The 18764-nt window shown below is 39.1% G+C and overlaps 2 protein-coding genes and 1 non-coding gene across 3 annotated transcripts; all 3 read left to right on the top strand.

The window, feature by feature from the left end:
- Positions 765-4201, top strand: LOC109210378 (protein SIEVE ELEMENT OCCLUSION B-like). Its single transcript, XM_019373783.1, has 7 exons — positions 765-1008; positions 1154-1270; positions 1530-1978; positions 2248-2360; positions 2567-2709; positions 2799-3284; positions 3355-4201. Exons 1-7 carry the CDS (start codon positions 811-813, stop codon positions 3970-3972), a joined length of 2124 nt encoding a protein of 707 aa, XP_019229328.1. The 5' UTR covers positions 765-810; the 3' UTR covers positions 3973-4201.
- On the top strand, positions 8123-8194 carry TRNAT-UGU. The gene has a single exon. It is a non-coding gene; the product is annotated as a tRNA-Thr (tRNA).
- Positions 14677-16282, top strand: LOC109219880. The gene is made up of 3 exons (XM_019384349.1): positions 14677-14907; positions 14953-15551; positions 15619-16282. The coding sequence occupies exons 1-3, from the start codon at positions 14677-14679 to the stop codon at positions 16280-16282; spliced, it is 1494 nt and encodes a 497-aa protein (XP_019239894.1).

Here is an 18764-nt window from a genome sequence, read left to right as displayed (position 1 = left end):
AGTACCAGCTGTACATGGGAGAAAGTTGAATTTTTATAATCAGTACTTATTAGTTTTTGCAGTCTTTCCCCCGATAAAGCAAAAGATGAATTCGTATTCGGCTATCCTTTATTCAAGTTCGTACTCTTCTCGTAAAAGAAAGTTGGATTTTCATATATAATTCAGCTTTAGCATTTTTCTCAGTAAAGCAAAAGATGAAATTCACATTTGGCATTCCCTTCAAGTAACCATCTCTCACTTTCGCTTCCTTTTTTGTCACTGCATGCAGTGAAATATATAGTGAGTTGGTTTGCTGAGGGCTGAGGTGAGATTGCAGTCTTTGCATATGTTATATTACTTCCTCTTTCCACTCATTGTTATTATTCTTTTTAAAGTTTGAAGTTACAGCATCTAGCATTTTATATTATAACATAGAAGTTCTTACAGTTCAATCCAAGTTTGATGGCATAAGTCGAATTGAAACCTTATTAAGTGCGACAAGCAATCAATGCACATCCTTATCATAGATTCAAAAATCTTTAGGTAATCAAGATTTAATAAAACAATCAGATTACTAAAAATATGGATAGCAAAAACATATATATTCTCTACTTTAACACTGTAAAGAAATTTCCAAGGGACCACCACCATGTATAACTAATAATTTCTTATCCAATTTTGAACCTCCTGTTGACAGATTCCTCCCTCGCTTACAAGCAAGGTACTTGATTCATTAATTTTTCATCACTATTTATAGCTTGCATGTCTTAGTGACGATTATCAGCAAATTAAACTCACTACTATTTTCTTTCTAATTGTTGCAACTAAAAAATGGCTAGTAGTCATTCTTTAGCAGCTAGGCCTCAGCCAGTAAGTAGGCGTGAACGTCCAGTTTTCTCAATGTCTGATGATCATGCAATGTCCAAGAAAATCCTGAATACTCATTCTCCCAATGGTCGTGAAGTCGATGTGGACATCATCCTTCAAGTCATTGAGGGGATTTTTCAACATATCCATGGCGCTTTACAGGTATTATTTCCATTAGGAAAAATGTTTACACGACCAATGCACATTAATATATATATATAACCACAAGGTTTAATTACCTACATTTTTTATTCTTATTATAGATAGCAACACTCACTTTTGCTGTTATTGTTATATATACTATCAGGATAGTACTGATCGTGAAAGCATGGAAACCTCAAAACTAGAAGAGAACGCCTCATTTGCCTTTGACGGCTTCCATCTTGAAGGATTGGCTTATATCATGCACAAAGTCTCCTGCCAGGTTATACTCTCCTCTTTCGTAGTAGTCTGTAGTCCTCCCAAAAAAAAAGTGCAATTTTACTGTTAAATACGCTGAGAATGTATCGACTTATTGCCATACTAGTGTAGTTAGTCGTCATTTATACTAGATTACCCACTTGTATTTACCTTGTAAGTGACATGGGTGTGTAAACATTTTTTTATATTGTCACTGCATATAACTTAAACTCATTAGTATATTTATTTTTATTTTTAATTTTTGGCTTTAACATTATTTTCAGTTGACATGCAAGTTCTCAGGAGGAGGGGATGCCCATGCAACAACAATGGAAATCTTAGGGATGCTCTCTAGTTATCAATGGGATACAAAACTAGTCTTAACCTTGGCATCATTTTCCATAATCTATGGAGAATTCTGGTTGGTAACTCAGAAATTTGCTACTCACCCTTTGGCGAAAATGGTGGCTCTGTTGAAACAGCTACCTGATATAATTGAACATGCTGCTGCTCTCAAATCGCGATTCGATGCCATCAACAACCTCCTCAAAGCTATTTTGGACATAACCAAATGCATCATTGAAATCAAGAGGCTTCCATCTCAGTACATCTCTGAAGATCAACCACCTATGTCTGTTGCTATTGCCTACTTCCCTACTGCAGTCTATTGGACCATAAAAAGCATTGTTGCTTGTGCTTCCCAGGTCACTAGCCTTCTTGGCATGAGTTATGAGTAAGCCTACTATGCGTTTAATTAACCGATTTACGTTAATCGTGTAAATAATTTTTCAATACACTGTAATTTAATCTGTTGTAGCAGGTCGCCTGCCTTATCTTCCAGGTTTTTATAAGGAATAGTTACCTATTATTGTATAACAACTCTTTTAGACTGTTAGTATTTAGAAATTAAGCTTGTAATTAACTACAAGTTCTTCTTTCTTTTTATTTATAAATTTGGGCCAAATTGGAGAAACACTGAATTTTATTCATGTAAAATTGCAGGTTCATATCAGCTACTACAACAGACACATGGGAAATGTCAAGCTCCACGCACAAGCTGAACAACATTAGTGATCACCTTAGAGCTGAATTGGAGCGTTGCTATGAACATATTCGTGAGTATTTAAGAAATCATGAAATTGCATAGACAGTAAATAATAAACACACAAGATCAGAAGGTAGAAAAATGAATGAATTAATGTGATTAGAATAAATATCAAAGCTTCACTTCTTTAAGGGCAGAGAGTTGATGATTAGTCGATATAGCATTTAAGAAATCATGGCTAGTAGGAATTTTCTAAAGGGCTTCTGTCAAATGCAGAGGAGAAGAAACATACCGAGTATTATCAAATGCTTGTACACTCATTCGAGACAACCCAATTCGACAACATGAAGATAAACAAGGCACTTATCTACATCAAAGATGATTTACTGCCACTTGAAGTTGGAACTACGCACACGAGGGTATGTTCAGTATTCGATCTCCTTATCGTTTTCTCTAAGAAATAGGAGTACACATATAGATGTTTCTTGATTATAAAGACTTGTCACAGGCCAATATTGACGTGCTGAGAAGAAAGACTGTTTTGCTGCTAATATCTGATGTTGATATTACCCCAGAAGAGGTATTAATACTTGCCACTGTCTACAATGAATCAAGGGGAAGGTCAGAACTTCAATACGAAATAGTGTGGCTTCCAATTTCGGATAGATCAAGGGAATGGAACGAAGGGTACGAACACAAATTTAAAGAATTACAAGCACTTATGCCTTGGTACACATTGCACCATCCTTCTTTGTTAGAGCCAGCAGTGATCAAGTTTGTCAAAGAAAGGTGGCATTTCTCTAAGAAGATGATGCTTGTAGCCTTAGATCCACAACAAGGTAAAGTGGTTTGTCAAAATGCAATCCACATGGCTTGGATTTGGGGAAATTTGGCCTATCCATTCACTATGGCCAAACAAGAGGAACTCTGGAGCATTGAGTCCTGGAGACTTGAGCTAGTAGTTGATGGCATTGATCAAAGTATAATTGAATGGGTAAATTTTTCATTCTACTTGATCCTTTGTTTTTAATTCTACTTAGTCTCACATATAATTTGGTAATCAGATGACGGCAGGGAAGTATATCTGTCTATATGGAGGAGAAGACGTCGAATGGATAGAAAAATTTACGACTTCTGCTAAAGGAGTGGCACATAGAGCTGGCATTGATCTGCATATGATCTATGTTGGAAAGAGCAGCAACAAGGACCGAGTTCGAAGGATCAATAGCATTATAAGAAAAGAAAATCTAAGTTATTGCTTGGATGATGTGATGTCAGTTTGGTACTTTTGGAAAAGACTAGAGAGTATGTTCTATTCGAAAATGCAGTTAGGAAAAACAATCAAAGATGACAAGATTATGCAAGAAGTGTTAACAATGTTGAGTTTTGATGGGAGTGATCAAGGATGGGCACTCATTAGCAGAGGATCATTTGAAATGGCCAGAGCTAAAAGTGTAGTAATAACTAAGACTTTGGATGATTTTCATGTTTGGGAAGAAGATGCAAGAGAAAAAGGATTTGTGTTAGCTCTCATTGATTACTGTCTTCATCTGCACACACCACAGCACTGCAATCGCCTAATTCTTCCGGGACTTGATGTGGACATTCCAGAAATGATAACGTGTGCTGAATGTGGGAGACCAATGGATAAGTTCTTCATGTATCGTTGCTGCACCGATTGAGGGAACTATCTATAGTTGCTACATATGCATTTTGCTTGACTACTTTCTGCTCCCAAGTTCAGGATTTTCACATAAATAAATGGTGCTTCTTATACCACCATTTTCTTTATTGTCTTATTTCATTGAATTATTGTATGTACTCTCTGGAATTATAATGCTCACTTTTCTGGGAGCTCTAGATTGCAATTGAGTGTGTCATAGAAATGATAAGGCTGGTCTTCTTAGTTTATATTACCTTCTGTCCCAAATATTAGTATTTTTGACAAACTGAATTTACTTCAAAATACTTATGCTCTAATTAGTAAATTCTACCAGCTTATGCCATATAATCTTCCAACAGACACACACATGTCCAGATTTTGACAATAAGATTTAAGTTCCAACTTTACATAGTTTAGATAACTTAACAAACCAACGCGCCCCACACGCATGAAATAGGCGACAAATATTTTGGATACATAACGGAGAGTACAACCCACGCTCCTCCTCATGGAGCTGCCGGACAACAACAATCCGGCGCGTACTAAGCATCAAAAGGACCCCCTAAGCACAGCAAGAATCAGACACAAGGTGGAATTTCAGGCAGAGGCGGATTTTTATAACATGGGTGCACCACTAAAGAAAGGAGAAAAAAAAAGTATTAAGTGAGATTTGATCCCTGCTCCTCTAGGTAAATAACTCAACATTCAACCAAATACACCATTTAGTCTCTTCGGAGCATGGGTGCCGGCAGATAATATTTGACCAATTCTAAAAAATATGTACATAAAATACCTAGTTTGGCGGAGAGACCACGGGTTCACGTGCCCCATATATCCGCCCCTGATTCCAGGAAAAATCTCTTATGCTAACACGATTCAGAACTCTCCTGCGACCAACTCGTCAAGACCAAGAATTTGTGGTGGCTAGAAGGCCAACAAAGATAAACTTCACTGGAGTTAATGGGAAAATCTATGCTGGCCCAAGGAGGAAGGGGGATAGGAGTTTGAAGACTTGAAAAGATATCAGTGATTCCTTTGCATATAATAGGTGGTGGAGATTCAGGGCACAAAAATCTCTATGGGCTATATTTCTTAAAGCAAAGTATTATTGCAGAGTCCATCCTGTGGCCAAGGCTAATAATGAGAAGCAGTCTCATACATGGAGAAAGATTCTACAAATCATAGAAACATCAGAAAAGAATATTATATGGAGAATAAAAGGTGGAGAGAGTAACTTTTGGTGGGTCAATTGGACTGGTAAAGGTGCATTAGCTAAATTATGCCCTAATCAGTTTTGATCAACCAAACTTACAGTAAGACATTTTATACATATCAGGCAAAACTAGCATAGGTTTTACCAACACAGTTGATGCAACACATTAAGAAGGTAAAGATAAAAAATCAAACAAAACATGATTATGCTATGTGGGATCCTGGCACTAATGGTAACTTTACTACCAAATCTGCCTGGTAGACTGTCACACAACAGAGGCAGAATGATCGCCTAAAATGTAAGGTATTGCATAACAAACTTTCCTTTAAAATTTCTTTTCTATCCTAGAGGTTAGTTCATACGAAACTGCCTTTTAATGATGTTAGGAGACTTGGTAATAATATGGTTTCTAGATATGTTTGTTGCAACAATCATAAAGTAGAGACTTTGAGTCATGTATTTGTAGAGAGTGAAACTGCTAAAAACTATGGTACTCTTTCGGTGCACCACTCGAAATAGTAGGTGGTCGGACTGTTAGGGATGTTTTAGAAGCATGGTGGATAACTAAACCAAAAAATTGGGTTCGTAAGATGGTTCTGCACATTACCCATATTGTGAATTTTGGAAGATATGAAAACATAGATGTTCTAGTAAATATGGAGACCAAAGAAAATGTGATACATGCTAATGCAGCATCATATATTGTGGAACATCAGTAAGATACCAGGATTACGCTTCCCATCTTGTGTTCTAGGAAACAGTTGGAATGAGCTCTATGAAAACGTTGAAAAGTTGAAGTCAACCCCCAAATGAACAATGATCATGGCAATGGTGGAAACATGATAATGGCTTACTCAATCCCAGTTAAATGCAACAGCAATAACCAGACAGAAGCTTATGCAGCCAAGTTTCGGTTGGAATGGTGTATGCAATATGGATAATGATTATTGGGATTGCATTCTTGAACTGGATTCACTACTCATTGCTAATATGTTAGTGGACGGGAAAACCAACAATCTTAAGTTGAAAGAAGCAATTAAAGATACTTCCCCGATCTTACACCAAGTGAATTTCACAATGACACATTGAGAAGCCAATCAGGTGGTTGATCGCTTGGCAAAATATGCAGCAGATAGCACAAAACCTCACTTTATCTTGAACTGGCAGCAGCTTCCAAGGATGGCGAAAGGATCTTTCCAGCTAGACAAGTGGCAGCTTCCTAGTATTAGAATTAGATATGATAAGGTTAACTTTTTTGTGAGTTAATATAGTCTGACTGGAAGGTAATAGATACTCCGATCCGTCTTTTGAAGGCAAATGGCCTATGTTGTAAACTCTATTTGCCTAGATAATGATATCAGCTCCCATCGTGGGGTGTTTAACCCCCCAAAAAGAAAACTTTACATGATTCCATTTCACTAATATTTTCTGCTGCCAGTTTTAAATTTGCGAGCAGCACGTAGCTTTACCTTGAAAAGGCTTATAATGGTATTTCACACAGGAAACTTTCAGTCCCATTTGGTCCGTTAATGTGACTCATCATGCAAACATAAATAGGTTAAAATGTTGAATTCCTATAACTTTTGTCAGTGAATTTAGAATGAATTGCCTTCGTTCAACCCCAACCAGAACCAGAGAGATTACTTTGATGGATGGTGGAGAGAACAATAGCATGAATAAGGTACTTTATACTCTTAGCAACACAATTGTCACAACTCACAAATACCACAGCGCCATTGTTTGTGTATACGGGTAAAACCAAGCTCACACCCCGGCCTCCGACAAGATAAGCCAAGCTTGAGACATGGTGGCGAGGGACCGAAATCGAGCTAAAAGTCCCATCGAGCCAGAATCCAGGGGGATGACGCCTGCCCTCAGGAATATCAAGGTCATGATTCCGGAATCGGTCCTAGCCTCGAACGACTTCGAAGAATATTGTCGGACAATCAAGCATAGCCAACAGAAGGCCGAAATATCCGTGACCGGCCGGATATCACGGCGGGGATCTCGGCACGTATCGATGAGGAACCGACAATCAATTAATCAGAAATTTTAATCTTTTATAAAGTTCTACCTAAAGTAGGACTCTCCTACTATATAAAGGGGTCTGATAATTCAAGAAGGACATTGTAACATGCATTCCAAAGCAATATATTATTATTTTCTCTGTTATTAACTCTTTCTCTTGTTCATTAGTGCTGGCCGTGGTGAGCCCGGTTTGAGGGTGACTATTTCACTAAGGCTGGAACTATCCCACTTGTGTGGTTTGAATTTATTCTATCTTTTTGTGCAATATTGACTTAATTTATAGCTTTGTATCGAATTAATCCGTGTATCCTTAAAACCACTTATAAATTTAATTGTTATCCGTTTTTGAGGGTAAACAGTTTGTTCTTCTTTTTGCTTATGTTTTGATGTTTCTTTGGTAGCCCCTCTCATAGGAGAATCCATAGTTAGAAACTCTATTGTTCAAATTTAAAATTCTTAGCACGGAAGCTATTATACTTTTAAAATTATGAGTTTAGATTTACTATTTGTTGTAATCTTAGTAAATTCTTAGCATAATCGAAAGTACTGGTTCAATGACATAAGGCTGCATCCGGCACTGGCCTCTCTGTCCAACTGCACCATCAGGTTTCAATGTGCATTGCTAATTAATATCCATAAAGTGTAAGCATGTCTGGCTTTCAAATTTCAAAACCTATAGAGCAAGCTAGTGTAGTATCTAACTGAACTACATCAATCAGGATAAAAATTTGAAATAATTAATTAATATTCCAGAAAGACATTCAAATTTGTCCGCTCAAGTAAACGATATATCCACGAGGATGCTAATCCTACGAATCTGCTACATATTTGGCCTTTCTAAGCAGGCGGACTTTCCTTAATGATCAAGCGCCCATATAGTTTGGTTAGCCGTAAAATAAATATAATGAGATTTTGTCCTCGTACATAAGCCCCTATAGCTCAGTGGTAGAGCGTCAGTCTTGTAAACTGAAGGTCCGTAGTTCGATCCTGCGTGGGGGCATCACTATCTATATATTTTGTTCTTTTTATTATCCATAGACAGCCATTTTCTTGATTAATCCCCCTATTAAAATTTGTTACTCCACTATTGCCTACTTAATAATATTTAAGCATTTTTATTATAGAGCGGAAATAAACCAGGAAAGGATATCACTATTTTAAATTCCAACCCAGTGATAAAAGAGAATTCAAAGCATTGGGTGGGGGGGGGGGGGGTAGGGGGGAGGGGGGGTTGGCTTCTTTATGGTTAAAGCTCGTACAAGTTCTCTCAAATAATTAATTAGGAGAAAACAGATAGATGAGTCCTAATTCTCTGGAACTACTCATATGGTTGTAGACAATAAATTTGCGTCGAGAAAATAAAATCAAGACCGAAAATATCGCAACAATCGTAGTATTTGATTTCGAATATTTGAGTGTACAATCTCTATGATTCCTCTGATTCTACTTTTCTAGTATAAATTCAAGGGCCTTTGAGCTTGATCTTGAATTTAAATTTGATTTATCCGTCGCGAACACTTTGATTGTTGCCACGAATTTTATCACGAACAAGTAGTCTTGATCTTGAACGCCTTGTATTTGATTTGACTTCGTTCTTGATCTTGAATACTTGAATTGTTCTTCGTTCTTGAGCTTGAATACTTGATCTGTTCTTCGTTCTTGAACTTGATTTCTTGAACTTGAACTTGATTGCTTGAACTTGAACTTGAACTTGATTGCTTGAAGCTTGAAACTTGTGGAGAAATTTGCGATGTTTGATCCACGAGCTCTCTCTTGCTTCTTGTTATAACTTCTGGTGTCTTTTCTGAGTTATGAAGACCCCTATTTATAGTTGTGGAAGGGAAGAGTTGTGATAAGAACAAACTCTTTCCGACCAATCAAATTGAAGTGTGACATGTCCGCATTTGATTGGCCAGAACACGTCACTTGCACACGTGGCGCGATTTCATTGGCCTTTCAGTGTGACTGGGCATGCCTTGTCATTTTGACACGTGGCGTAATCCTATTGGCTCTTCCGCTTGACTTGGCTCGTCACGTCATTTGACACGTGGCACCAAACTGGGCCTCTATGAAGATGACATCTTGGGCTTAATGAAGTGGACTCTTCACTTTAGCCCAATTAAATGGGCTAGCCCAATGGATTAAGACTTATTTATTTAATCCATATATATTGGACTTATATAATTAATTCAATCATATTAGCCCATAATATTTATTTGGACTAATATATCTCGAATTTAAAATATAGTCCAAATTATTTTATGAATTTAATTTATATAAAATTTATATGCCTACAAATACCTCCTACTTCAAGACTTGTTGATGTGTAGACTTCGAATCTTGAAGACGAGGCTTGAAGTACTTGCCCGAGCTTATTGCATTCCAAGAAGATTTTTTTTTTTTATTCATTCCACCTTAACAATGACCTTAACTAGATTGTTTCAACTTTCAAGTAGGGACTACTACTTCATATTCCAAGTCAAGAAAGGAACAATTTTTTAATTCCAAACTTGATTTTAGCTTACTCAAGTGGAAATTCACGTGGTGCTTTTCTCTTTTTAATGCCAAAGCAGCATTATTTTGTTTGGTTGGTTGGTTTTTTTTTTCTTTTTTATCTTCCATTCACATTGCAGTAAGACAATTCTTCAATTTGATCTCCTAGTAAAGTAACATTCCTTTTTTTTTTTCCACGTAATGCCAAAGTTACGATCAAAGGAGTTAACTTTTTGCATGACTCTTGCTAGGATATTTTCCTTATTTCACTAGAATTATAGCACTGCGAAAGTCCCTTCCCAACATGCGTGCAACTAGGAGATGTCTGCCGCCTGGAGAACAAAGTCCTTTTAGAAGACAGATTGTATCAGCTATCCCACATCGAAATATGTTCTACACAGGCGCCTTCTTGGAATCTATATATACTACATGCTCTTCAATTGTGAATATCAATTCGCAGTTTGTGCAAGCTATTTGAGTCTAGTTTTATGGATTCGAAAGCGTTAACGCAAAGGTAATTTCTTCTTCTTTTCTTGTGCTTTCTTCTTTTATTGGTTTCTCTTTTTTTTTTGTAGGTCAAACAAGAAGGATTTGTTCTTGTTTAACAAGATGAACCATGCAAGAAGAAGACAACCACGGGGTGTGAGGGAATGAGTACTCATCCTTGTCCGACTATCGGAGAGATTACTCTCAATGTGGCTCGACTATCGGAGAGGCCAACTTAAGGTGCAAAGGGACTCATATGTCCACCTTAAGATTGGAAGATTTATATGTCCACAGAATGTGACTTGACTATCGGAGAGATTACTCTCAAAACGGCCCGACTATCGGAGAGATTACTCTCAATGTGGCCTGACTATCGGAGAGATACTCTCAATGTGGCTCGACTATCGGCGAGGCCAACTTAAGGTGCAAAGGACTTATATGTCCACCTTAAGATTGGAAGACTTATATGTCCACAGAATGTGGGCTGACTATCGGAGAGACTACTCTCAAAACGGCCCGACTATCGGAGAGATTACTCTCAATATGGCCTGACTATCGGAGAGATTACTCTCAAAACGGCCCGACTATCGGAGAGATTACTCTCAGTGTAGCCTGACTATCGGAGAGATTACTCTCAAAACGGTCCGACTATCGGAGAGATTACTCTCAATGTGGGCTGACTATCGGAGAGATTACTCTCAATTTGGCTCGACTATCGGTGAGGCCAACTTAAGGTGCAAAGGGACTCATATGTCCACCTTAAGATTGGAAAGTTATAGATCCTTTTAAGGACAAACCCGCGAAGAGGCCAACTTAAGGTGCAAAGGGACTTATATGTCCACCTTAAGATTGGAAAGTTATATAGCTTCAACTCGAAGACGACATCGACTCGAACACTTGGAAAACTTTGAAGATTTGGCGGACTTTGCAGACTTCAACTCGAAGATTTGGAGGGCTTAGACAATTTACCTTTAAGATCGGCGAATTTGAAGACTGAAACTTGAAGACCGACGAACTTGAAGACTTCAACTTTGAGACTTGGAGAGCCTAAATATTCAACTTGAAGATCAGCGAATTTGAAGACTTCAACTTGAAGACCGACGGACTTGAAGACTTCAACTTTGAGACTTGGAAGGCCTAAATATTTCAACTTGAAGATCAGCGAATTTGAAGACTTCAACTTGAAGACCGACGGACTTGAAGACTTCAACTTTGAGACTTGGAGGGCCTAAATATTTCAACTTCTCTTTTGCTTTACATTGTTCGACTTTTATCTTAGTCGCATAATTTTCAGCTTTACGTGCTTGTAACAAATGATTCATATCTTGTCGTGGGAGAGTCCAAATAATAAACCGTTTGATGACTTCAATATCTAAATTATATCCAATACTTAGAATTAAAAACCTTCAGAATCGCGCCGGATAATATTTTGAAACCAACTTTAGATTTCACCATGTTGAAAATTTCAGATTTGCGCAGTCTCACCAAAAAATTCATATCTCGGTGTAGAAATATCGAAATTGCAAACCGTTTGATTTCAAGAAAATTAGACTTCAAGATCTAGAACATATCCAAAATTCTCAATCAAACAACTTCAGAATCGTCCCGGATAATATTTTGAAATCAACTTTATATTGCACCATGCTATCAATTCCAGATTTGCGCAGTCTCACCAAAAAATTCATATCTCGGTGTAGAATATCGAAATTGCAAACCGTTTGATTTCAAGAAAACTAGACTTCAAGACCTAGAACATATCCAGAATTCTCAATCAAACAACTTCAGAATCGTCCCAGATAATATTTCTAAATCAACTTTATATTGCACCACGCTATCAATTCCAGATTTGCGCAGTCTCGCCAAAAAAATCATATCTCAGTATGGAAGCCTCGAGATCGGAAGATGTCTTACTTGCCATCAATCGAAATTTAAGAGCCATATTCTCACAAATATCTTGAGTTCAAGTCTCACTGAATTTGAAACGTTGTGCCAAGCAATCTTTTCCTTATACTTGTGTTTCCTTTTGATGTCTCTCTTCTCTTCCCCCTTTTTTTTAAGGCAGAGGGCGGACTTGGAGACCAACAAACTTGAAGGTTTGGCGAACCTGAAGACATAGAGAATCCCTGGACTTCAATGCAAATACTTGACATCCTCCTAAAATTGGCGCATTGAAGATATCAATTTACCATGGAGGGTTGCCCTTTTAAATCAAATGAGGTCAAAGTTCAGTAGGAGGATGTCATTTCAGCTTGATCTTACATTCCTTCATACTTCATTCGAACAACAATTGGGGCAATATGTATCTTTTAAACTTATGCGACTGAACTTAGAATGAAACTCTAAGCTGCCTACGTACCTCGGTGAATAGGATCAAGTCATACCGTAGTTCAGACTAGGTATATGATGTGCCGGAGAATTTCGGCACATTTCAATACTAATTGCTTAGATTTTAGCTTGTTTTAATGCAATTATCTCCTTTACTTATGTAATTTTGGTGTTTTTACAATACATAAGGACTAAGGACCCAGGAGCATGGAAATGAAAGCAAAAATGACAAGAAAAGAGCAAAATGTAGCAACAAGATGGTTCTGCGACGCATTATGCTATTGCAGATCACATATGCGAGCCGCAGAATGAACACTCAGATCGCAGACAAAAACAGACTCCTGGGAAAATTTCATGTCAAGAATGCGGTCCACTATGCGACCGCAAAACCTGTCTGCGAGCCGCAAAGTAAACCGCAAACCAACCATGAAGGTTGCTGAAGGACGAATGTGCGATGCAAAATGCGATCGCGTTTTAGCAATGCGAACCGCAGAGCTGGAATGCGAAGAAGATGTGAAAACTAGGGTTTCAGTCTGCGATGGGGACGTCCAAAATGCGGACCGCATGTCGCTTATGCGACAAGAATGCGACCGCATTTCTGACCTGAAAGGGTATTTTTGTCCGTTTTCTCTCACGATTTTCAGTCCACTATAAATAACTTTATGATGTTTTTGTGGGCTCATCTTGTCTAGTTTTTGAGCTACATTCCAAGACTAAAATATTCTTCACTTTTGGCATTTTGTGGGTCAAGAATCTTCACTTTGTAAGCTTTATGGCAATTAATATTCTCTTGTTTTTGTATTCTAGCATGAGTAGCTAACTTTAAATACTAAGGTTGTGCACCCTAAATGGGTGTTATTTTAATGGGTGTTTAACATTGAATATATATATGTAATGGTTGGTTGATATCTATTTACTTCTCATTCTTCATTTATTGTTGGTGGTTGCAAACATTAACAAGTGCCATTAAATTCTTTCTTTGCTTGGGAAAGTGGGTTAGAATTTTGGAAGAAGTAAATATCAAAGACTCAAGGCTTTACACCTTGTTTAATAAAATCGCTTAGGAATAAGTGGGTTTTATTTGGCATAAATTGGTTGATCTTAATTGCAACTCTTTCACATTTGGAAAAATTAGAAAGAGGAAATATTACCCAACTATTGGGAAATATTGGGTAGTCATTTAGACATCATTTGCATATCAAAAGGACCTTCCATTAGAAATATATCATATTGACACCGATAGTATTACACTACATTTAAGGGGACACAACCTTGGTTGCTTTAATCCAATTAATTACACTCTCAACATTCCAACTAGTTGTTATGTTAAAACAAACTCAATCCATACTCTTGCTACTTTTAATTCACACTCTTGTTATCGTTAACTGGGTAGAATTACGACTTTAGTCGAGCAACACACTATTCGAGTAACCTTTTCACACCTATTCCCTATGGGATTCGACCCCAACCTTGTTGGGTTACTATATTTGACATCGACCGCCTTACACTATTTCTTAAAAGTGTAATTTGAGCGTATCAAATTTTGGCGCCGTTGCTGGGGAATACAGTTTTGAAATTACTATTTAGTGTGTGCTTTACTTTACGTCTTATTCTATTCCATCACTCTTCGCTTACTTTGCTTGGTGTTGATAGGAAAACATGTCTGACTACGAGGAAGAAAATCCTTTTGCGGACATAGACGAGTATACTGATGATACAAATGCTATTGTACCTCTGGCTATTGGTGCCTCAACTTTCAAAGTGGAACATGGTCTAATCCTAATGCTCAAAGAGGAAGGGTTTTTCAGGAAATCTACCGATGATGATCCAACACAGCATCTTAGAAATTTCTTGGGAGTGTGTGCTATGCATAAGCAGAACAATGTCTCAGATGATGCCCTAAGGTTGAGGGTCTTCAAGTACTCACTAGCTGGAGACGCAAGGAAGTGGCTTCAAAACTTGCCACCAAATTCCATCTGGTCTTGGCCTGAACTTGTCCGGGCATTTCTAGCAAAGTGGTTCCCATAGAGCAAGAAGTCCGAGCTTCGAGACAAGATTTTCTTCTTCAAGCAACAACCAGGGGAACACTTACATGAGGCACGGGATCAATTCAAATTATATTTGGTGAGGTCTCCCAATCATGGTTTTCCAGACTCCATCTTGCTAGAGAAATTTTATATGGGTTTGGATCCTATGAACCAAGCTATAGCGAAGAATGCGGCGGACGGATCTTTTATGGACAAGTCATTTGCAAGAGTTACGCAAATACTTGACAAAATGGCAAAACACAATCAAGCTTGGCATTCTGAGGATACTTTAGGCGGAATTGCATATGGTTCTCCTTCCTTGACAAACTTGATCAAGGAAAATCAAGAGAGGGATCAAATAATTGCAGGGTTGGCCACAAATGTAAATGTGTTGACAAAAATGCTCACGGAAAATTAAACAAAAAAGGTGAATGTAGTTGAGGATGTGCAACCTACCTCCAATGAAGAGTTTGAAGAAGCTAATTACATCAACAATCCTCAAGGAGGGTATCAACGACAACATTATCAGGGTCAGGGGCAGCAAAGTCAATGGAGGCCGAACCCGCAAGGGCAAGGCAACCAACAATGGCGACATGACCAAGGTGGCTCAAACCAAGGGAATTGGAACAACAGCAACAACTTTTCCAACCGGAGTTCAAACCCCTATGTTCCTCCAAAGGGTCAATATTCGAACCAAGGGTCTTCTAGTGAATCTAAGTTGGAAGCTATGCTCGAGCGAGTGTTGCAAAATCAAGAAAAATCCGATACTTCAATGAGGAACATGACCGAGGTTGTTGGATCTCATACCGCCTCCATCCAAAAATTGGAGATGCAAATGAGAGACCTCTCCAAAGAGCAAAATCCAAAACAAAAGGGAACACTCCTAGTGACACGGTTGCAAATCCAAGAGGTAGTGGGAGTGGCCCAACTTCTCACATCATGGAAATCACTACTAGGAGTGGGAAAGTGCTACACGGAGAGGGCGAAAAAACGGTTAAAGCAGAAGAGTCCGAACAAAGAGTTGAGGTTGAAGAGCCAAGGTTGTCGAGGTTGAAAAGATTCTGAAAGAGTCGAATGTGCAACAAAAGAACAGGGAAGAGGTGAAGGAAAAAGTGAAAGAGACACCAAAAGCTCTTCCACCTATTCCTAGACCTCCTCCCCCATTTCCTCAAAGGCTCGCGAGAAAGATTGATGATAGCAAACTTGAAAAATTCTACGACATTCTCAAGCAATTAACGGTAAATATTCCATTTGTGGAAGCTTTTCAAGAGATGCCGGGGTTTGCTAAATATTTAAAGGATTTGATCACCAAAAAGAAGACCACAAAGAATGAGGTAGTAAACATGACTCACCGGGTTAGCTCTATTATTGCCACAACCAAAGTCCAAAAGAAAGAAGACACGGGAGCTTTCACCATTCCTTGCACCATCGGGGCCCGTGATTTTGCAAAAGCCTTATGTGATAATGGGGCTAGCATCAACTTAATGCCTCTTGCCATCTATAAGCAAGCGGGGTTAGGTATGCCAAGACCCACTAGTATGAGATTGCAAATGGCCGATCGGTCAATCAAACGCCCGGTGGGAATTGTTGACGATGTACTTATAAAAGTGGGGAGCTTTCATTTGCCCGCCGATTTTGTAATTCTTGATTGTGCGGTTGATAAGGAAATGCCTATCATTTTGGGGAGACCATTCCTAGCCACAGGGAGGGCACTCATGGATTCGGAGCGGAATGAAATTAAAATTCCGGGTGAATGATGAAGAAGTCACATTTCAAGCGAGCAAGGGTATGAAACTACCCCATGAGTATGAGAACATTTCAGTGATAGATGCTGTTGATGAGGTAGAAGGTGCTGTCGAAATGAAAATGGAAGAACAATGCCTTAGTGAGGCATTGGCGGCTATCTTGGTCAACTTTGATGGTGAAGACATGGATGGGTACATTGAGTCGGTAAATGCATTGGAGGGTCTTGGATCATACACTTATAATCCGGCAAAGCTTTTGCTTGACTTGGAGAATAGGGCCACACCTCCCGCAAAGCCATCAATCATTGAGCCGCCACAACTAGAGCTCAAGCCACTCCCCCCGCACCTAAGGTATAAATTTCTTGGCTCTAATGATACTTTACCCATAATCATTTCGTCTTTGTTAAATGATGTGCAGGTGGAACAATTGTTGGAGGTCTTAAAGGAGCATAGGCAAGCCATTGGATGGACGATTGCGGATATCCGAGGGATTCCCGCGGGAATTTGTGAACACAAGATCCAATTGGAGAGTGACATGAAGCCAAGTGTGGAACATCAACGACGGTTGAACCCGTCAATGCAATAGGTGGTAAAGAAAGAAATCATCAAGTGGTTGGATGCCGGGGTTGTCTACCCTATTTCCGATAGTTCGTGGGTGAGCCCGGTGCAATGTGTACCGAAAAAGGGAGGCATGACCGTAATTGAAAATGATAAAAATGAGCACATCCCAACAAGAACAGTGACCGGTTGGAGGGTGTGTATGGATTATCGGAAGCTCAACAGTGCCACATGCAAAGACCATTTCCCTATGCCTTTTATTGATCAAATGCTTGATCGGCTAGCGGGAAGGTCATTCTATTGTTTCCTTGATGGGTATTTCGGCTACAACCAAATCAACATCGCATTGGAGGATCAAGAGAAAACAACATTCACTTGTCCCTCCGGCTACTTTTCAAAGGTGCATGATGTCCATTTTCTCCGACATGGTGGAGGATTTTCTAGAGGTCTTCATGGATGACTTCTCGGTAGTAGGTGACTCTTTTGAGCATTGTCTTAACAATCTTAGACAAGTGCTTAAGAGATGTGAGGAAACCAACCTTGTGCTAAATTGGGAGAAATGTCATTTCATGGTGGATGAAGGCATCGTATTGGGGCATAAAATTTCTAAACATGGCATTGAGGTTGACCGAGCTAAGATCGAGATTATTTTCAAGCTTCCTCCACCCACTTCCGTCAAAGGTGTTCGAAGTTTCTTAGGGCATGCCGGATTTTATAGCCGGTCCATCAAGGATTTTTCCAAAATTGCAAATCCTATGTGCAAGCTCCTTGAGAAAGACGCCAAATTTGTGTTTGACGAGAAATGCCTCAAAGCTTTTGAGGAATTGAAGCTAAGGCTCACCACGGAACCTATTATTGTCACACCCGATTGGTCTCTTCCTTTCGAGCTCATGTGTGACGCTAGTAGTGTAGCTATTGGAGCAATGCTTGGCCAACGTCACAACAAGGTTCTCCACCCGGTCTATTATGCAAGCAAGACACTCAATGGGGCGCAAATGAATTACACGGTAATTGAGCAAGAGCTTCTTGCCATTGTCTATGCTTTTGAGAAGTTCCGCGCTTATTTGTTGGGGTCCAAGGTGATAGTGTACACGGATCATGCTGCTCTTCGCTACCTTATGGCAAAAAAGGATGCAAAGCCACGGTTGATTCGATGGGTCTTATTGTTGCAAGATTTGACTTCGAGGTCAAGGATCGCAAGGGAACTCAAAATCAAGTAGCGGATCATTTATCAAGGCTTGAAGAAGCAGGGAGACCAACGGGAGATCTTGAGATCAATGATGCATTCCCGGATGAGCACATCTTGGCACTATCTAGCACTTTTGCTCCTTGGTATGCCGATATTGCTAACTATTTGGTGAGTGACCTTATTCCGGAGGGTTTGGAGTCCTATTAAAAGAAGAAGTTCTTGAGAGATTGTCGGCAATATCATTGGTAAGAGCCATACTTGTTTCGTGTTTGTGCCGACAACATCATCCGAAGATGTGTTCCAGAAGAAGAAGTTATGCCTATTCTAAAAGCATGCCATGACTCGCCGGTTGGGGTCATCATGGGGGAAATCGAACAGCGGCCAAGGTACTTGAATGTGGTTGCTATTGGCCGACAATCTATCATGATGCCAACCAAATGGTCAAGGCTTTTGACCAATGTCAAAGGCAAGGATCAATCTCCAAGAGGCATGAAATGCCTATGAACTTTGTGAAGGAGATAGAAATCTTCGATGTGTGGGGAATTGACTTTATGGGTCCATTTGTGAGCTCTTATGGGATGAAATATATCTTGGTAGCTGTGGATTATGTTTCTAAATGGGTTGAAGCAATTGCTTTTCCTAATAATGAAGCAAGAAGTGTGACCGCGTTCTTGAAGAAAAACATATTCACTCGGTTTGGCACTCCTAGGGCCATTCTTAGTGATGGTGGGTCTCAGTTTTGTAACA

This window comes from Nicotiana attenuata, chromosome 2 (assembly GCF_001879085.1).
Source record: "Nicotiana attenuata strain UT chromosome 2, NIATTr2, whole genome shotgun sequence".
Taxonomy (NCBI): domain Eukaryota; kingdom Viridiplantae; phylum Streptophyta; class Magnoliopsida; order Solanales; family Solanaceae; genus Nicotiana; species Nicotiana attenuata.
The sequence above is the reverse complement of the archived record's forward strand: the minus strand, read 5'-3'. Positions and strand labels throughout refer to the sequence as shown.